Below are 20,755 nucleotides of genomic sequence, written 5' to 3'. Positions count from 1 at the left end.
CTCACTCTGCTGCCAGGGAATGGAGACAAGCTGGGGTGGGAGCGTCTCCCTGCATCCTCCCTGGCTGACCCTGAGGATGGGGAGGAGGGCAGGAGGGCAGGAGGGCAGGCAGGACAAGGAGACTACCCCTGCCCAGTTGGGCTGTTTCCCCAGGAGCTTCAGCTGGTAACTTTCAGGCGGAGCTGAGTCTGAAAACCACCTAGCAAGGGTGGGCTGTGTGCCCTTGGGCAAGTCACTTTGCCTCTCTATGCCTCCGTTTTCTAATCTGTTAAGTGGAAAGAATCGTACCAATCTCCTGGGTCTGTCACGAAGACTGAGTGAGATGGTGTCCAGCACAGTGTGTGGCAAAACAGTTATGAGGACCTACTGTGTGCCAGGCACCGTGCAAGACTTTGGTGGGAGAGGTAGACACGAAACAAGTGTGTGATCCTACAAATAACTGGGGATTTCAAAACACGTAAGTGCTTGGAAGGAGAGGACCTGGAGTGATGAGAGTTTATAACTGGGGGATCCGCCTTAGGCTGGAGGCTGTTAGGGAAGCCTTCCTGGAGGAAGCATCTGGGGAGCTATGAATGTGGATTCGCGGGGCCAAAGAAGGAGTGGGGTATTGGGTTGAAGGGACGGCAGGTGCTGTAAGTACAGCGGGCTCGGTGTTGCATCTGCAGAGAGCCAGTGAGCAGGGTTGGGACGATGGCCAGGGGGCTCGGAATCCAGAAATCTCGCCTGGCGTGTGGTGTTGGTGGGAGTTCAGAAGGATCGTGGGAGCTGCAATCTGACAAAGTTGTTTCTTTTGAAATTAGGGTGAAATATACATATACATAACCTGAAATTCACCAACATAACCTAAAATTCTCCCTCTGTGAACCCTTTCTCAGTGAGCCATTCAGTGGCCTTAGCACGTTCACGCTGTTGTAGCCGTCACCACCATCCACCTCCAGAACTTTCCCATCTGACAAAACTGAGACTCCATCCCCAATAAATAAGAACTCCCCATTTCCTCCTCCCTGAGCCGCTGCTTTCTGCTTTCTGTCTCCTCTGTGGATTTGACTAGTCCAGGCACCTCCTGTGAGTAGGTTAGTGGGTGTTTGTCTTTTGGTGACTCACTGATTACCCTGAGCATGCCGTTCTCTGTTATGGCGCCCCAGAAGGTTCTCCCATGTTGTAGCGTGTGTCGGAACTCCCTTCCCTCTGAAGGCTGAATGATGGTCCGCGGTATGGATATGCCACCTCCGGTTCGTCCATGCGTCCACCAGGGACACTTGAGTTGCTTCTAGCCCTTCTGACTGTCGTGAATAGTGCCGCCGTGAACACGGGTGTGCACGTCTTCTCTCTGCGACCTGGCTTTCCGTTCTTTTTGGTATAAACCCAGAAGTGGATTTACTGGATCATAGGGTAATTCTATGTTTTTCCACTTTTATTGAGATAGAGTTGACATCCAGCGCTGTGCATAACGTCTTAACGTACATCTATTGTGAAATGATGACAATAAGCCTAGTTAACATCTCTCCTCTCGGATAGATTTTAAAAAGAAAGGAAAAATGTTCTTTTCCCCCCGTGATGTTCTAAAGGCTTTCACACTTACCAGACAGCAGCGCTCCCTGGTCACCGTGCGGTGCGTTACATCCCTGTCCTGGTGACTAACTCTCTTTTTGATTTTTCGGGAACTACCACGCTGTTGTGCAAGGCTCTGCACCATTTCACATTCCCACCAATGGTGCTGGAGGGCTCCTCCCCATCCCAGCCCCATACTTGCTAGTTTCTGGCTTTGTTTGCTTTGTATAGTAGCTATTCTAATGGGTGGGAGGTGGTATTTACAAAGCTTTTAACAGAAAGTTTGAGAAGGAGGGGGGCACATTCCAAGCGGAGGACAAGGCCTGAGCAAATGCATGACATGACAAAGGACAAATATCCATTACATAGAGAGCTTCCACAAGTCAATAAGAAGAAGCAAACATTGCAACTGAAAAAAAAAACTGGCAGTTCAAAGACGGAATACAAATGGCCTTGAGAAGGGCACTGAGAAGTAATCAGGGACTTGGAATTGAACAGCAAGAAGATTCCTACCACATCAGCCTGGAAAAGACTTGGTGGCAGGTGCTGGTGGGGAATCCCATTTGCCGGCTGGTGCCCGTGTGTATAAGTAAAGCTTGGGGGAGCATATTTCGGCAAAACCCATTGAATGCCTAAGATATTTGTCCCCCTGGAAGGGGCACTGTCGGGGCCCTGCCCATATCCTTTGCACACTACCACTTTGGTGGGCTTCTGTTGACTTCTAGTGGCCGGCACCTTTTTCCAGAACCCCCGTAAGCACAGTAGGCAGGAAGCACTTGCCTACACCACCCGCCCCCCGGCACCCCCAGCATCCTCACCTGATGACCGATCGGAGTTGGTATATAAATACCGCACCTCCCTTGCCCCTGGGATTACTAGCCCAAGGTGGGCGGTCCCAGCCCGGCCACGCTGCTTTCTTTCCCTTCCTTCTCCTGCTTCCCCATTGTGGTGGTTACATTCCATACACTTCCCAAATGTGTGCTTACTCACCCATAAGTCCGTGTCTCCGCGTTGCTTCTGGAGGAACTCAGACTAGGATGCACTCTGACTCAGCACTTTTACTTCTAGAATTCTCTCTTTCAAAATATTCTCATATGTACTCAGAGAGTCATGTGCAAGGATGTTTATTGCTGGCTGTACTGAAAGATCAGACACGCTGATATGCCCGCTGGTGGGGAAATATTACCACCCCCCCCCCCCCCCCCCATATCATTCAGAGCATGAAATACTCCTCATGTTAAAAAGACTACAGGGAGTCCACAGGGAGTGTGATGGCTAAAGACAGGGTTCTAGAACCTCAATTCCAACCCTGTCTACCACTGGGTGGACCCCAGGACACTGCTTTAGTCTCCTTATCTGTATATGGGGCATGATAATGGGGTCTTCCTTGCAAGACTGCGGGACAGATTAATTGAGATACATTTTAAGCTCCTAGCCCTGTGCCCGGCATATGGAAATTACTCAGCATGCTTTCACTTTGATCACCTTCATCATTCCGTGTACCAGTATATGAATAGGTGGCATATATGTGAAGTGGTAAAAGCAAATTATAGAAACAAGAGATTTAAGATGGATCTGTTTCTGTAAAACAAAAGCAGCTGTATAATAGGATGGACATACAAGGTCATTATGCCCGTAAGGGGACTCTGGAAACTGATCATGGTGGGAACTTTGGAGAAAGGTGAGATTGTGGAAGGTAGGGAAGAGAAACAAATTCATGAATTACTTGTGTAAACAAGTCTATTTAAGAAGATTAAAGCATGGGGTTGGCACTTGGAGGGTGTGGGGGGCTTAGGGGTCAGGCTGAAGGAGGGCATCTTCAGCTACTTAGATGGTCCTGGTCCAGCTGCCCTCAGGGTGTCGACCCCTGACGTCCCCCTCTCTCCCTTCCTGCAGTGTCGTGACGTGTGTGGCCTGAACATCTCTGACCGCTGTGACTTCGTCCGGACCACCCCTGACTGCCGCAGCCAAGGGGGTTACCTGAACTACCTCGAGGGCATCTTCTGCCACTTCCCACCTAACCTCCTCCCTCTGGTCATCACCCTCTATGTGAGGCCCTGCCCCAGGGTGGGGGGCAGGGGCGGTGGTGAGCGGGGCTGGTGGGCCAGGCTGGACTTGACGCTCCCTTCCCTCCCCCCTGCCCCCGCACCCCTCTCCCAGGCTTTCTGGCTACTTTACCTGTTTCTGATTCTGGGAGTCACCGCGGCGAAGTTGTGAGTGTGGCCTTGGGCCCCCATCCAGCTTATAGATGGGAACGGAGTCCCTGGGAGGTTTGACATTGGGGTGACCCCGTGTTTAGAGGGAGGACAGCCGCGAAGGCACACCCTGTTTGCTTTTCCTCCCTAGTTTCTGCCCTAACTTGTCAGCCATTTCCACCGTGCTCAAGCTCTCCCACAACGTGGCAGTATCCTTTGGTCCAGGGCCTGCGCCCCGGAGGGTGGGAGGGCGGTTAGAGGGGAGGCTGGGAGACCGCGTGGCGGCTCACGGGCCCGGGACAGGTCTGGCCAGGCTGGGGCCCCTGCTCTGTGTCCCCTTGACGTGCTCCCCCCATGGCGTCACCTTCCTGGCCTTCGGGAACGGCGCACCCGATATCTTCAGCGCCCTGGTGGCTTTCTCGGATCCGCGCACAGCCAGCCTGGCCTTCGGGGCGCTGTTTGGTAAGAGCGGCCCCGGGCAGCTGGGGGGGGGGGGGGGGGGGGGGGGGGGGGCAGGGCGGGCTGAGCTCTGCGTCTTCTCTTCCAGGCGCGGGTGTGTTGGTTACCACCGCAGTGGCCGGTGGCATCGCCATCTTGCGCCCCTTCACGGCCGCCTCCAGGCCCTTTCTCAGAGACGTTGTTTTCTACATGGTGGCCGTGTTCCTGGCCTTCACCGCACTCTACTTCGGCAGAGTCACACTGGCGTGGGCCCTGGGTGAGCAGCCGCAGGGCTGGGCTGGTGGGAGGCACCGGGGGACACGAGCGGGTGGCCCCACTTTGGAGGAGGGAGAAAGCCTCCTCAAGCTGGCTTGAGCCAAAAAAGGGAACCTATGGTTCAGATAACCAAAGGGGGCAAGGCGGGGAGCCTGGGGGGATGTTCTGGATTTTCTCAGTGTCCCATTTTAACAAGCAGTATAGCCAGGTTGCTGACTGTGGCCCCCAGGGTCCCTGCGGCGCACACACCCCACTCGTGGTTCAAGGGACGTGGACAGAGGCACAGTTCACAGGGGGTTCTGGAAACCCACCAGGGACACTGAGATGCAGAGACATCCAGGGGTCAGCAGCTGCAGGAGCCCCTGAGAGGCAAGGGGACAGGGCTGGACCCCAGCGAGGACTGGAGGCCTGGACCAGGTGCCACCAAGCACATGCAACAGTCCCAGAGGGTCACAGGTCCTGCCAGAGACAGGGCACCACTCCAGGGAGGTGGTTTGGAGAAGCACCACAGACTCTGTCTTGCTGCCTTCTGATTTGTCTTCAGGCCCCTTTTCACCAAACCCAGTGCCGCCAGAGCTCGGGGGCTGCGGTCTGCGGGGCTCAGCTTCCCAGGGCACAGAGCAGGGCACTAGCCCTTCGCCCTTGAATCGGGTCCTGGGGGCCACTGTCTGTGCCAGGCGTTACCTCTTTGATTGCCCGATTGTGGAGGGCAGGACGGGAAGATGGGCCAAGGGAAAGCAGGGTAGTGGGGTGGCGGCTCTAGGAAGTGGCCATTTCCCTACTGGTACCGAGTAGGCTAATGCAGACCACCACCAGTAGGCCCCAGCAGGAGAACAGGCAGCACGTTCTGGGGCTCTGGCCAGGACGCCACTTGGTGATGTCCTGTGCTCTTGTCTGCAGCTTACCTAGGCTTGTACGTGTTCTATGTGGTCACCGTGGTTCTCTGCACCTGGATCTACCGATGGCAGCGGAGGGCATCCCTGGTCTACTCCATGCCAGGCACTCCAGGTGAGGGTCTGAATTGAGCTCCCAAGCGAGGCCAGTGGGGGCTCGCACCCTCTGCACCCTTCACGACTACCTTACGTGCCTGGAGGCCAGCGTCACCGTCCATCTCCTCTTCGTACTTTGCCTGCTTGTTCTATGCCAAGGTCCCACCTGCACACTTCCATTGTGCTGGTGAGACCTCACCAGCTGCTTGTCCGGTTTCACGGGCTCTTCCTCCTCCGTGCTCTCTCCAGGGCAGCATCTGTCTCAGAGCTGTCACTGCTTACCTCCAGTGATGCTCTCCACTGCCCTCGGCTTCGAACCCAGATGTTTCCCTATACACCAACATGTGCGCATGCAAACACACATACGGGGCACATACGGATACAAATACATGGGCACCCACACCTGCACAGCACAGTCGTACAAATATACACCTACACAAATACATAAGCAACACACGTACGTACGTATACGTATACACATCCCCATGAACAACACACAGGGGCCGGTGACTCACCCTACAGAAGTCTGCCATGATTTTTCCTCTCCTCCCTCTCTGTCAGCTGAGCCTTCAGAGTTCAGCACACATCACCCCTGTGCTGTCTTATAGACCCATCATAGCCACATCAGGCTGGAGGAAAAGGGGGACTGAGGTCTGGAGAGGAGCCTAAGGTCACATAGAGGCAGGACTAGGGCTAGCAATGAGGAAGACCATTTTCCTTTTAGGCCCCTCTTGCCTGGGCTCAGGCTGTAGCATTCCGGAGGACTTCCAAAAAAAGGTTCAGACTGAAAAAGAAAAATATGATGGGTTCCAAATTCTGGAAAGTACAAAATCGAAGTCAGCAAATGTTTGAGTTACGTCTTCAAACGCCCTTATTAAATTCGACATGATAGCCAAATCATTACATTTGAAGATGTTTTTTTGAGTTAGACTTTCTCACTCGGTAAGAATGCTGAGAAATCCAAGGTCCAGAGGGCCTAGACACTTGTACCCTGGAAACGGCCCTGTCCCGGAGGTATCCTACCCTGGAACGGTGCTGGGCAGTGGGTGGTCTGGGCTCCCTGGCTGGCTCGTGTGAAACACCCCTCTCTCCTACAGAAATGCTCTCAGATTCTGAAGAGGATCCCGTGTCTTCCAACAGCTATGACTACAGTGAGTCCGGACTCTGGGCCCAGCGGGGGTGGGTACCAGGGCAGGGCTGGGGGTAACAGAGGTGGGGAGATGGGGCCATTGAGGCCCCAGGAATGAGGCTCCGAAACAGCCCCACCTCTCACTGCACGACGGCTGAGCCAGGCCCTGGGCTTTTCCTTCTTCCTGAGGGTTGGGAGGACCAGGGGGAGCAGAGAGGGTCTCCTGGAGGCTGAGCCAGCCACGGATACCTGCCCCTCCCCACCTCGTACACCCAGGCGAAGAGTACCGGCCGCTGCTCTTCTACCAGGAGACCACAGTTCAGATCCTGGCCCGGGCCCTCAACCCTCTGGATTACAGGAAGTGGAGGAGCAAGTCAGTGTACTGGAGGGCCCTCAAGGTGTTCAAGGTAGGAGGGGGGACCCTGGAGCCAGGCTCACGACTCCGTGACAACACAGGACAGTGGCCACTCAACCTTCTCCAGCTCAATGAGAGAGGAGGGGTGGGGGTCTGCTGAGACCCTCTCAGAATAGATTACGTGGGACTTGATGGGGAAACCGAGTCATAGAGTCTGGCTGATGGCCTGACCTGCCCCCCATGGAGGAAGGATTGCGTTTGGGACAGAGGGAGAGGGGAGGGAGTCCCTCCTGACTTGGTGAGGGGGGCTCTGGGGCTCAGATGAGGGAGTGGGTCAAGGGGAGCTCGAATGAGAACAAGATTGGGTTGTTCTGACCATTTGCTGTTTCCCTGGGCTAAAGTCTCCGGAGGATTAGATCTGGGGCCACTGCGTTCTTGGGGGGTATGCTCTTGTCTGGCACAAGAGGCCAAGACAAACTTTGCACGCATATCTTAAGCCTCTCCTCCTATCGCATTCACCAAGCACCCATTGACCGAAGCTTGTCCCGGGGCTACGTTCAACATCAGTGGGGCAGGAAAGTATATTCTGCAGCTTCTAATCACTTGACAAAGGACGTGGGCATTTAATTCTATTCCAGGAAAGGATCGAAGAATTGTGAACAGTATCAGGCCTATCACAGTTTATTAAGTTGTGGCAGTTTCGTAAAAACTACTCCGTGAAGGGCTGAGTACGGTGCGAAACAGGCATGTGCCTCATTTCATTGCCCTTGGCTTTACCAAGCTTCACAGACATGCGTCTCTTACAAATTGCAGGTCTGTGGTGACCCCTGCGCTTAGCAGGTCTTTTCCAAAAGCATTTGCTGATTTCACGTCCCCGTGTTGCATGCTGCAATTTCTTGAAACATTTCAAACTTTGCACCCCTGCTCTATGGATCGAGGTGAGCTGGGAGCAGTGATTACAGCTCGCTGGAAGCTCAGGGGCTGGTTAGCATTTTTGAGCAATGAAGTATTTTTTTTTTAGAGGTTTTATTTATTTATTTGGCAGAAAGAGAGCAGGAGAGCACAAGCAGTGGGAGAGGGAGAAACAGGCCCCCCGTCGAACAGGGAGCCTGACGTGGGGCTCGATCCCAGGACCCTGGGATCATGACCTGAGCCGAAGGCAGTCATTTTTTTTTTTTTTTAAAGATTTTTTTTATTTATTTATTTGAGACAGAATGAGAGACAGAGAGCATGAGAGGGAGGAGGGTCAGAGGGAGAAGCAGACTCCCCGCTGAGCAGGGAGCCCGATGCGGGACTTGATCCCGGGACTCCAGGATCGTGACCTGAGCCGAAGGCAGTCGCTTAACCAACTGAGCCACCCAGGCGCCCATGAAGTATTTTTTAATTAAGGAAAAGTACATTTTTTGAGACACCATGCTACGGCACTCTTAACAGACAGTATAGTGTAAACATAACTTTTCTATCCACTGGGAAACCAAAAAATCTGTTTGACTCGCTCCATTGCAACATGCACTTTACTGAGGTGGTTTGGAACGGAACCCATGATGTCTCTGCGGTTTGCGTGTCGCGAGCGCCCCGTACGTGTGATTATTAATTTAGTTATTGACTGAAAGCGCAAGGTGTGGAGTCCGTTGGAGCTGGCCCTGGATCCCAGTTCACACACCCTTCTGTGCGTCTTTGGAGAACTTCCTTAACCTCTCTGAACCTCAGTCTCTTTTTCCGGAAGGTGAGAAAAAGAATAGTTCCTACGCATGGGGCCGTGGTTAGGATTAGTGGCTGAGGTGCCGCGGTCAGCTGAGTCACGGCCCCCCAAAGACGTCCAGGTCCCGATCCCCGGAAAAGTGACTCTGTTACCTTCCTGGCAAAAGGGATTTGCAGGTGTAATGAAGGGTCTGGAGAGGTAGAGAGTCTCCTGGGTTATCGGGGTGGGCCTGATGTCATTACCAGGGTCCTTATAGGGAACAAGGGGGTCTGGGGTGGGGGGGCAGGCAGAGTCGGGGGAGATGCGATCACAGAAGCACAGCGGGGAGTGACCGGGGGCCACGAGCCGAGGGATGCACGTGGCCCCGCCGACACCTCGGTTTTGGGACCCCGTGCCCCAGAGCCGGAAGGGGAAGGATCTGTGTTGCTGGAAGGCTCTCGGTTTGGGCTGGTGCGCCAGCAGCCGCAGGAGATTGCCGTGGACGCTGGGCCTGCCGGGCCTCGGCCACGACGGCCGCGTTCTGGCGTGACCTTGCCCAGGGTGTGGCCAGCCCAGACGCGGGCCTCCCTGGTGACACCCTCCTGCCTTGGCACCCTTGGCAGCTGCCCGTGGAGTTCCTGATGCTGCTCACCGTCCCCGTCGTGGACCCTGACAAGGAGGACGGGAACTGGAAACGGCCCCTCAACTGCCTGCACCTGGTCATCAGCCCGCTGGTCTTGGTCCTGACCCTGCAGTCGGGGGCCTGTGAGTGTCCCCTCCCCTCCCCCCGCCATTCCAGGGTTTTCTTCTCAACCGCACCACGGGGGCCCTGGCGGCAGAATCCCGGGCATCCAGCAGACACTTCATAGACGCTTGTGCCGTAAAGGGACACCAGCGTCCCACACTCAGCTGGTGGCTGCAAACTGGTGGCCCCGGACCACCGGTCCAGCCTTCTGCTCGTTTGCCTGCGTTAAAACATGGGGAGATTTCACATGAGAACCCAGGTCTGGCGCTCCGGAAGGCAGAACTGGCTGGCGCTGAGAAGGGCGTCCCCCCATCGGTCCACAGCAGGACAGTCCCCTCCCTTGCCTCTCGGGGGACCCGGCTGGGGCATTGGAGTTTTCTCTGTCCACTCCAGGCTGTCCTTGCCCTTTCTGACCTGCTCTGGCTCCAGAAATGCTCACGCATTTCTTCCTGTTGTCCGCCTTTAGTATCTTATGCTGCCCGTGCCTCTCTGTCCCTGGGCATCACCGGGAGGCGGAGGAGGTAGGGCGCTGGGGGCAAATGCATGGCTGGGCGTGGCGTTTTTTTGCTCTAACAGGGTCAGCGAATTCCCTGTGGGTCCCCTCCCGGATTTATGGGGTGGGGGGGACACTGTGCAAGAGCCCACCAGGGCTCAGTGTGACCCCAGAGCTGAGAAGGGCAGCCTTTAGGGGTACCAGCTGTCTGGTTCGTCAGTCTTCTGTTCCCTGTTGAGCCTCCCGGGCCAGGGCACTGCCAGGGACTCGCTTTCTTCTCTGGGGCTTCTTAAAAGAGTGGACCCCAAGCATCAGTCGTTCACGAGCCAGCTTCTTGATCTTTCTCCCATCGTATACTATGCCATTTGACCTTTTTCTTGAATCAGCTGTTTTTATTTTTTATTTATTTTTTTATAAAGGTTTTATTTATTTATTTGAGAGAGAGAGCACAAGTAGGCAGAGCAGTAGATAGAAGGAGAGGGAGAAGCAGACTCCCCGCTGAGCATGGAGCCCGATGCGGGACTCGATCCCGGGACTCCAGGATCATGACCTGAGCCGAAGGCAGTCGCTTAACCAACTGAGCCACCCAGGCGCCCTGAATCAGCTGTTTTTAAATTTAAAGTTATTGAAAAGGAAACAATATCACCTGCACCCATAGGAAACTGGCTTCACTGCCAGTGAGTTCAAGGTAACTGCAAAGAGAAAGACAATAAACATAAAGCCTCGGAGCCCGGAGGCTCTGTTCCACAGGCCGTGTAGCAGGGGTTAGAGACGTTACAGACCTATTCGCGCCACGGAGACTCTCTGCGGAGGAGAAATCGGTCGCCTGAGATGTGATTCTGGCTTGGTGTAGTGTCTTGTCCACATACCAGCACCAACTGGTGATAGCAGGTCCACACTGGGGAAATACTGGTTCAGGCGAAAGCATTTATGACCCCCTTCTGGGCTGAGCCCTGGACTCGTCTCCCTGCGGGAGGGGTGTCTTGTCTGCCAGCAGAGCCTCCCAGCCTCCTCCCTCTCAGACAACCCCAGAGCCATCTTACTAAAGTGCTGCCTTTCCTGTGTTACAGTCACTCCTCCACTCAAAGACCTCCATGGCTCCCCAGTACCTCTTGGTCCAAGCCCACACTGCCCTGGCCATCCATAAGGCAGCCGCGTTCCCTGGTCTCTTCTGCTCTTGCCGGCATCCACCTGCTTGGTTCCTTCCCACCCAGCTGTCCCCTCTCCCCCTGTGGCCCTTGTACCCTCTGTCTGCTTATGCCTCATCGTTCATCCTCAGCACTCGAAGAAGCCCTTCCTGACCACCCCACACCGCAGCCACCTCCTAAAATTCCCCCAGAACAGACCTGGCAAACACAGAGAAAGGGTCCCCCCTCGCTCAGGTGTCAGGTGCCAAAGCTGGAGCTAGCAGTGAGAACCGAGTTCGGTCAAAATTACCTCCTGAGATTCACGCACAGGTATTGTGGCCACGATTTTGTGTATCAGCTCCCTTGTGTAATTCTTGTGCCGACGGACATTGGAGAGCCAATTAACCAGACTGAAGGAGAACAAGAGGAAAGTCCTGATGCAGGTGTCTGGGCAGCCAAATCATCCGTTGCCTTTGAGACCAGTACTGACTCCCTGGTGGTGGAAAGGGTTGTGTGTGGAGAATTCTAGAGTGTGCCGTCTGCCTGTAGGGTTTCCCTCTTTTCATGTTTCGATGTGAAGGCCCTGGAGCTTTCATAACTTTTTTTTAAGGATTTATTTATTTAGGGGCGCCTGGGTGGCTCAGTCTGTTAAGCGTCTGCCTTCAGCTCAGGTCATGATCTCAGGGTCCTGGGATCGAGCCCCGCATCGGGCTCCCTGCTCAGCGGGGAGCCTGCTTCTCCCTCTCCCCCTCCCCCTGCTTGTGCTCTCTCTCTCTCGCTGTGTCTGTCTCTGTCAAATAAATAAATAAAATCTTAAAAAAAAAGATTTATTTATTTATTATTTTAGAGAGAGAGAGTGGGGGTGGGGGGAGTGAGGGGCAGACGGAGAGGGAGCCAGAGAATCTCAGACTCCCCGCTGAGCAGGGAGCCCCACGCAGGACTTGATCCCATGACTGTGAGATCATGACCTGAGCTGAAATCAAGAGTTGGATGCTTAACCAACTGAGCCACCCAGGCACCCCTGGAACTTTCATGACTTCGAATGGGTTGGTTTGTGGAGTGGACTTATCAAGAGGGCAGGTGCTGGGCTCCAGGACCAGTGGGTAAGGGTTGGGTTCGACTGGTTCATTTAGTGGAGTGATGCCCATCCATTGGCAATGCCTGGCTGGAGGGTGCTGCCTTGAAGTTCAGTTGGAAGAAGCATCAGCATGATGGTTGATTAGTGATGTCTGCCACAGGCATGGGCAAGGACAGCCATTCCTATCCCGGTCTCCTAGCAGAAGGCTGGGGAGAGTCTGTCTTTCACATTGTCTGCCTTCTTTCCAGTGTGGCTAGCTTGAGGGTGAGGGCTCTGTCTTTAATTTCTCTGTGCCCCTGAAGTGTCTGGGTCGGCGCTGGGGACGCTGTATGTCCAAACAATCGAGTGTAAGTGAGTTTTATCCCTGGGTCCCTCCCCCAGGCCCTCCCACTCATTCTGGGGAAGGGCTGTGCCCTCCAGGAGCAGGGGCCGAGCTGAAGCAGTGGAGAGAGTCCCACCCCCCTTTCTTGCCCCTCCGCAGATGGCGTCTATGACATAGGTGGCCTGGTTCCTGTCTGGGCCATCGTGGTGATTGCGGGGACAGCCGTGGCTGCGGTGACCTTTTTTGCCACATCCAACAGCGAGCCCCCCAGGCTTCACTGGGTAAGAATCCCCAGCACTCCAAGGCGGGGCAAGGGGACACTGGAATCTCCCAGGAGGGTGTCCTGCTCGTGCCCCTGGGGCAGATAGGCCAGGAATCACTTTCCATAATGACAGGTCTTTAAAGCCACTTTGGATGATAGTTTTGTTCCTTTTCGAGGTTTTTTTGTTTTTGTTTTTTGGGGTTTTTGTTTGTTTGTTTGTTTTGGTAACAGCTTTATTTTATTGAGATGTAATTCCCATACCATACAATTCGCCTATTTAAAGTGTGGGATTCAGTGGTTTTTATTATATTCACCGAGTTTTGCCCCTATCAGCACTGTGAGTCTTAGAGCATGTCAAGACCCACACCCAGGAGCAGTCGCTCCCCTCCCTTCTCTCCCCCCCCCAGCCCCGGCCCCCACCAGTCTGCGTCCTGTGCCTGTGGAGTTGCCTAAGTTTTGGACTTCTCACGGAAATGGGACCCTATGCTATGTGGTCTTTTGCGAGTTGGCATCCTGTTTTCAAGGTCGTTCCATGCATTAGCCGGGGATTAGGGATAGCTGAACACCATCCATGATGCGGATGCGGCACGTTTTGTTTATCTGTTCATCACCGGTGGGCACGGGTTGTCCCTACTTTGGGGATATTAACAAGGAACGTGGCTGTGATGTTTGTGTAAACACGTGGGTCTGGAAATAGGCTCTCATTTCTCTTGGGTGCATTCCTGGGTGAAACTGCGGGGGCAGACGTTATGTTTCACTTTTTGAGCAATTACCAGGCTCTCTCCTGCTCACCCTCGGGGAAGCACCTGCGTGTCTCCCAGCCGCATTCCAGGGATGGAATTGTCTGATGTGTGTGGGTTTTTTGGCTTTTTTTCTTCCCCATTCTCTCCACCCTGCAGCACGCTGAGGAATTTTTAGGCAGTTTGTTCAGAATGTACTCTTCAAAGTGCACTTAAAAGTTTAATTTCTTTTTACTATTTATTGATTAAAAAAATACAGGTTTTATTTTGAGAAACTCTTGAGTGTGTCAATCCAAAGCAGGTCGAATTTTCGACCAATTGATGACTTAGAGAAATAGTGTTCAGCCAGTGTTTTTACTGGGTTTTGAAGTACCTCACATACTCCTACGTGGATGTCCCTCAAAGACACAGCGCCCAGCGAGAGAGACCAGTTGTGAAGGACCACGTGTGGCGTGAGGCTGTGTAATGACGTGTCTCGAACAGGCAAATCCATACAGACAGGAAGCAGAGTAGTGGAGGCCCGGGGCTGGAGGAAGGCTGCATGGGATGGGGACTCACTGCTAATGGGCATGGAGTTTCTTTTTCTGGAATCATGGGACAGCATTTGGTCCCAAGCCTGGAAGCTGAAGGAAGCTTCCTGAACTCTTTCCTGACAAAAGAGTAATACTGAGCTAACATTTTAGGGAGAACTTGCTTTGTGCCAAGCACCAACTGCTCTGAATCTATTAACTCATTTATGCTCATGACAGTCTCAGGGGGTGGGTACTGTGATCATCCCATTTTGCAGATGAGGAACTGAGACCGTATCCCTGTTGGAGACTGGCCTTGGTCCCATCAACACCCATTCCCTCCCCAGCTCTTTGCTTTCCTGGGCTTCCTGACCAGCGCCCTGTGGATCAACGCAGCGGCCACGGAGGTGGTGAACATCTTGCGGTCCCTGGGAGTGGTCTTCCGGCTGAGCAACACTGTCCTGGGGCTCACGCTGCTGGCCTGGGGGAATAGCATTGGAGGTGACTCGGGGTCGGCTGGGGTTCTGGGATGAGTGCAGCCACGTCACTGCCGGAGTGCACGTGAGCAGGGGCATCTAGGGCACCTGCCCTCAGCATGTGCTCAGGCCCACTCTTGTTTTGGAATGACCATCACTGGGCATCGGGATGAGGTGGCCTGGATTGTACCTGGGCCAGGAGACTAGAGAAGCCCCAGCCTCTTCCCCACTCTCTGTTCCCCAGAGTTCAGGCAGGACATGGAGCCCATTGCAGCCAACCATGCTGAATGTGTACATGGCTGTGTGACATGCAGGCGTTCACACATGCATACATATACCCTTCTCTAACATAGCTGCCAGGTAGGGTTGGCTAAGTTGTGCATTGCACAAGAACATCCAAACAGGGAGTCAGGGGGGCTGAAATCTAGCTCTCCTTCCACTCACCTTTTGGGCACCTTTTCCGAATTTGCATAAAGGTGCTATGCGTGCTAGCAGTAATAGTGTGTCACATCCCCAGAGTTGCCCGTGGTGGGAAAGAATGGGGTAGAAAGAATCAAGGAGGGAATTGTGTCCTGGGATGTGTCATGGGCGTGGGATGCCCAGCTAGCTAGTGCAAGGCCCAGATGGGCATTCGTCAGTGTGTGTGTTGACTGAATGACTCTGGCTAACGATAAGGAGTGAATGACCAAAGAGGGCCAGGGGGAGCCACTCACCATTCAAGGCGGTCTCTTGTTTCCATGCAGATGCCTTCTCAGATTTCACGCTGGCCCGCCAGGGCTACCCACGGATGGCGTTCTCAGCCTGTTTCGGCGGCATCATCTTGAGTATCCTTTGTGGGGCTGCCTTCCCCGTGGCACGGGCTCCGAGGGCCATGGGTGTGCTCCGTGCCCCACTCCTGGGCTTGGCCCTTCCTGGGACACTGGGGGCAGGAGACACAGCTGCCGGGGCCTCAGCTTCCTCATCTGTAAAATGGGGATGTTGAGAGGACCGACCTCAGGTGGGTCATTGTAAGGACTGAACGAGGTGACAGAAATGCGTGGCGCGGGGCAAGCACTCAGTGGATGGCAGATATTACTATGAGGGCAGTGGTGGTAGACGCCCCCATGCTGAGCTTACCTGTGCCCCGTGGAAGAGCCTCTTCCTCTTGCTTACAGGTGTCATGGTCCAAAGATGTTAGGGGTTGGTGAGCTTTTTCTGAAAGGGCCAGAGAGTAAACATTTTGGCCTTCGTGGGCCTTACCAACCTCTTTGGCAACTACTTGACTCTGCTGTCGTAGTGTGAGACCAGCCAGAGGCAATACAGAAATGAGTGGGCGTGGCTCTGTTCCAATAAAACTTTATTTATAAAAGCAGACAGTGGGCCAGATGGGGCTGCAGGCTATAACTTGTAACAAGCAAGCAGCCTGGGGCTGGGAGAAGAAAGGGCTTCGAAAGCAGCTGGTCCTGGGCCCCAGTTCCAGCGCCACCACGTGCCAGCTGTGGGACCTCGGGGCTTTGCACACATCTTACTCTCTGCACTGCGGCCATCTCTGCGCATTCAGAACGGGTTGGGGTGAGGATGGACGATGGGGCACAGCACCCAGGACGGTGCCTGGCTCGGGCTGTGTGCCCAACCAACAGGACATGCTGTTGGTTGTGAAATGAAGTCGTATTATTTGCAAGCACTTGGAGGGTAGCTGTCCCCAGGCTCCACCACGAAAGTGCCCGCGGGCCGAGCCCAGTGCCCGGGCTGCACAGCACAGCGAGAATGGGCAGGGCCCGGGAGGCATGCCTGCCGTGTGTCCCCCCCCTGCTGGACAGGGCTTTCTGGGGCCCTTTGCACCCACTGAGACCTGCTCCCGGCTTTCGGGCTGTGGCCTCCCCTGATCCCTCAGGCTGCGGTGGGAAGGAAAGAGCCCTGCCTGGAGCAGGGTCTCCTGAACAACACCTAGAGATGGCCTTGACCTGTGCTCCGTCACTAGCCCCCCAGAGGACGGTGGGTCGTCACCTCGCCCAGCCGCAGGGAATCCAAGTGCTTAACCGCGTACCAAGCACTTCTGTCCCCTCGTTCCCCGCTTACAGATCGGGTGCAGAATGCACACTAGACACTCACCTTCCTAAAAGGGCCAACACTGGGTAGGATCCCCTCAGAGAGGGTGTTTTGGGGGTGGGGTGCAGAGACCATAAGGAAAGCTGACGGGCATGCAGTTGGGGTGGGGAGGGGGGCCGTTGTTCCAGCAAACTTCCTGAGCTGGGCCACAGATCTGCTGGTGGGAGTGGGGCTGGGCTGCCTGCTTCAGATCTCCAGGAGCCACGCGGCGGAGGTGAAGGTGAGCGGCCAGACACTTCTGCAAGGGGCCCCTTCTCATGCGGTCCCCCCGGTGGGAGAGCGGTCACATCTCAGTGGCGCATGCTTGCTGGGGAGGGGCGTTGTCTGAATTTGTGACAAGCCTGATTTGTAGAATGTTTTTTTTTTTTTTTTTTTAGAGATTTTATTTATTTGAGAGGGAGAGAGTGAGAGACAGCCAGAGAGGGGAGAGGGTCAGAGGGAGAAGCAGCCTCCCCACTGAGCGGGGAGCCCGATGCGGAACTCGATCCCGGGACTCCAGGATCGTGACCTGAGCCGAAGGCAGTCGCTTAACCAACTGAGCCACCCAGGCGCCCTGATTTGTAGAATGTTTTAAAAATATCTTGGATAGAGGGTTGAAAAAAACGTATTCCTTACAAGTTCACAGAGTAACTAGGATGTCGCTTCGGGGAAGGGGCAGGAAGGCCCTGGCTTTAGGTAATGGTCCCCCATCACTTAAGTCTCTTGCTATGTGACTGTGGGTGAGATAGGACATCTCTGAGCCTCAGTCTCCTTGCCTGTGAAGTGGGGTTGATGGTCACCCCCCAAGCTTCCCGGGTAGCATGCACAAGGTAAGGGCCAGGCCGAACACCTTATCCCAGCACTGCCCACAGAGGACAGACCAGGATGGGGGACTAAGGCAGCCCCTGCAGGCGGGAGCCTGGCAGATTTGGAGAAGGTTCTGAGACACCTCGAGTGGAGGTTCTCATGTTTCCAGGATGCCCAAGAATTTCCTGGGGGTGCATGAGACCTCCGGTCCCAGGCATTCCAGGGGGTGGGGCCTGGAAACCTGCATTTTAAAATAAGCTCCCTGGGGACTGATGAAGGTAGGTCGCTTGAGAAAGCCTGTTCTAACAAAGGTTAAAAACCCCAACACTTGCCGGGGCTGGGAAGGTAACCGAAACGTGTAGGTGACTCAGGTGGGCCTCATGTGGCCAGATAGTCCAGATTTTCTAGAAGAGAAATCAGGATTCCTAGGAGAACTCTTGCTAGTCTCAAATACTGCACTGCGTTGCGCATCGGGCATCTCTATTTTGAAGGACCTGAATTCAGAGACCAAACAAGAGAAGGATTATGATGGGGTTGGGGAGGGGGACATGGTCTCGGAGGATGGTTTGCAGGCTCCCCCCCCCCCGCAAGAGCACTTGGGGTCCTGTGAGGCTGAAAGATGGTGATATTAATGGGAACAGTCACCCACTCTCTCTCGGCTCTCGACGGTGACAGTGGTGACGATGGTGGGACTTGTGGCTGGCTTTTGGCAGTGGCCACGCCCACAAGCAAATAGCTACTTACTGCTTGGAAAGTTTGCTTTGCTTTCCTCTAAATAGACGATCCTTTTTTTTTTTTTTTTTGAGGGGGGAGGGGCAAAAGGAGAGGGAGAGAGAGAATCTTAAGCAGGGGCTCGATCTCACAACCCTGAGATCTTGACCTGAGCTGAAGTCCAGAGTCAAGAGTCGGGTGCTTCACCGACTGAGCCACCCAGGCACCCAGGCAAGTTTGCTTTTTTTTTTTTTTAAAGATTTTATTTATTTATTTGACAGAGAGAGGCACAGCGAGAGAGGGAACACAAGCAGGGGGAGTGGGAGAGGGAGAAGCAGGCTTCCCGCTGAGCAGGGAGCCCGATGTGGGGCTCGATCCCAGGACCCTGGGATCATGACCCGAGCCGAAGGCAGACGCTTAATGACTGAGCCACCCAGGCGCCCCGCAAGTTTGCTTTTCTAAAAGGTGAACACCATCTGCAAATTTTGTTCATGGGTTTCATGGGTTGCTTTCCTTATCAGTTCCCAGGCCGTTGCAGATAATGAGGCTTTAGGGTTGGCTCTCTTTCTTCCTTTCTCTTGCTCTTTGTGGAGCTCGCGTGCACGCGTGCGTGTGGATCTGCATCCCGCTGCCTTTGTACTGAGTTGACGAAATGCTCCCGCTGTAAATTAAGACGCAGGGCATCAGGGCAGGTCCTCGGGGAAGGATGGCCGTGGGTTGTGCGGGGTGGAAAACACAGGTTGTTCTCAAACGCTACGTAGTGCGCAATTCCATTTCTGGTTTCAGAATCGCTGTGCAGGTCTGGTGTGTGTGTGTGTGCACCCCCACGTGTGTGTGCAGATGCGTCACTGTGGGGAGGCAGGATAGGGTATCCTTCAGAGCCCGGACGTCGATCTGGGCTCTGTCCCTCCCTCATTAGTTTGCTCGTCCGTGCGTTGGGGGTAATGGCCCTCCCCCCCCCCAGGCGGTTGGGAAGATGAGAGGCTGGATGGTGCGGGTAACACGCCCAGCACACCGCCCAGTGTGCGGTTAGACAAACGCTGGGTCTGGAAGGAAGGGGAGTGGGGAGAGGATACCTTCACTTCTCGTTACTCTTCTGTGTGGCCGGCTTGAGAAGTTCTCAGCATCTGCCTGGAGCGTGTGTATGTATGTAACCGCCTGTATGAGCGTCCTAGGGCGGCCACGACAGATGACCCCAAGTCAGGGTGCTCAAAGCAGGAAACTTCACGGTGGGGCGTGGCCAAGGGGGCCAGAAGTCCTGCCCTGGCCCCCAGCGAGGGGCGGGCGACTGGTGGCTGCAGTGACCGGGCCTCTCCCCACCCCCGTTGCCCCCACAGCTGGAGCCAGACGGACTGTTGGTGTGGGTCTTGGCCGGCGCCCTGGGCCTCAGCCTCGTCTGCTCCCTGGTCTCGGTCCCACTGCAGTGCTTCCGGCTGAACAAAGTCTACGGCTTCTGCCTGCTCCTCTTCTACGTGAACTTCCTCGTGGTGGCCCTGCTGACGGAATTTGGGGTGATTCACTTGAGAAGTGCGTGAGTGATGCCACGTGTCCGGGCCGCCTGGTGGCCGCGAGGTGTGACTTTAGTCTGGCCTGGGTGGCTGGGGCGGCGGGGACCGCTGCCTCTGCTGGAGGTTCCTGGCTGCCGCCTGTGCGGGGAGAACAGCTAGGCCTTGTTTCTGGGACATCGGAGACCTGGCTGTGTTGCGCACAGAGCTGCGGACAGAAGGTAGAGCTCCTTGGATTATCCGTGAGCCTCCTGGGGGCTGAGCGCCTTCCGGCCGGTGTCGCCACAGCAGCGGAGTGTTCTGGGGCCTGTAGTCATGCCCTGCTGCCCTCCTGCATCTTCTCCTGAGGGCTCACTCACGCTGCTGCCAAACCGGGGCTTCGGGTGTCAGGACGACTCAGATGGCGGGCAGCGCACAGTGGGCGTCCGGCCGTCCCGGGCTGCGTCCTAGAGCTGCTCCGTCCGACGGAAATGGGACGTGAGACGCACACCGAATTGTGAAATTTCCAGTCGCCCCGTTAATACAAGCCAAAGGAAACGGGCCCTATATTATAGGTGTTACTCAGTGGCTCCGAAATAGCAGCGATGGCGCCGGCCCCGCCATGGCCGCCATATTGGACGGCGCGGCTCTGGCCTCTGCCTCTCGACTCTCCGCTGGCTGTTGGCAGACGCCCCTGTGCCCTGAGCCTCGGGCTTCCCTAGCTGTGAAGCGGGCACCCGCCGGACTGTGCCCTGTCCTACCTCGGGGGGAGCCCAGGGCCGGGGTTCCAATTCCTGGAAGCTCCAGGGAGGACGAGGAGAGTGCTCCCCAGTGCCTTCCTGCTGTCAGCTACGGACCTGCCTTTTCTTTTCCTTTTTTTTTTTTTTTAAAGATTTTATTTATTTATATGACAGAGAGAGACAGCGAGAACAGGAGCACAAGCAGGGGGAGTGGGAGAGGGAGAAGCAGGCTTCCCGCCGAGCAGGGAGCCCGATGCGGGACTCGATCCCGGGACTCCAGGATCATGACCCGAGCCGAAGGCAGACGCTCAACGACTGAGCCACCCAGGCGCCCCCGGACCTGCCTTTTCAAGGAGCAACCGTTCAGTTTGCCCAACTGCCTTCTGTCAGCAGCTGCAGCAAAGCAGTTTGACGGTCTTTTTTTCCCCCAGTGAAAGAAAATGATTAAATATTTCAAGCGTACAGAAGGCAGCACGCCCATCTTTCACCGGTTCTTCCTTACCTGGGCCAGGTGAGGAGGGGCTGGTTCCAAGGCCAAAGGTTTGGGCCTGAGGTGGGGTCAGGAACAACCGCGGCTGGG

At 55.0% G+C, this 20,755-nt stretch overlaps 1 protein-coding gene across 1 annotated transcript in view; it reads left to right on the top strand.

Moving 5' to 3' along the window:
* SLC8B1 (solute carrier family 8 member B1) overlaps window positions 1–20,637 on the top strand; it is a 24,494-nt gene extending 3,857 nt beyond the window's left edge. The window contains exons 4-17 of the mRNA XM_035017054.1: window positions 3,448–3,600; window positions 3,712–3,764; window positions 3,898–3,955; window positions 4,103–4,208; window positions 4,294–4,461; window positions 5,361–5,468; window positions 6,547–6,600; window positions 6,855–6,985; window positions 9,238–9,379; window positions 12,539–12,660; window positions 14,238–14,391; window positions 15,110–15,190; window positions 16,607–16,674; window positions 19,289–20,637. Coding sequence (XP_034872945.1) covers window positions 3,448–3,600; window positions 3,712–3,764; window positions 3,898–3,955; window positions 4,103–4,208; window positions 4,294–4,461; window positions 5,361–5,468; window positions 6,547–6,600; window positions 6,855–6,985; window positions 9,238–9,379; window positions 12,539–12,660; window positions 14,238–14,391; window positions 15,110–15,190; window positions 16,607–16,674; window positions 19,289–19,486 — 1,596 coding nt within the window. The 3' untranslated portion in view covers window positions 19,487–20,637. The remainder of the gene's footprint in view (window positions 1–3,447; window positions 3,601–3,711; window positions 3,765–3,897; window positions 3,956–4,102; window positions 4,209–4,293; window positions 4,462–5,360; window positions 5,469–6,546; window positions 6,601–6,854; window positions 6,986–9,237; window positions 9,380–12,538; window positions 12,661–14,237; window positions 14,392–15,109; window positions 15,191–16,606; window positions 16,675–19,288) is intronic.
* The last annotated feature ends 118 nt before the right edge of the window (window positions 20,638–20,755 follow it).

The sequence above is a fragment of the Mirounga leonina genome, unplaced genomic scaffold, assembly GCF_011800145.1.
Source record: "Mirounga leonina isolate KUSES-001 unplaced genomic scaffold, KU_Mleo_1.0 Mir_171, whole genome shotgun sequence".
Taxonomy (NCBI): Eukaryota; Metazoa; Chordata; class Mammalia; order Carnivora; family Phocidae; genus Mirounga; species Mirounga leonina.
This window is presented reverse-complemented; position numbering and strand designations above follow the sequence as displayed.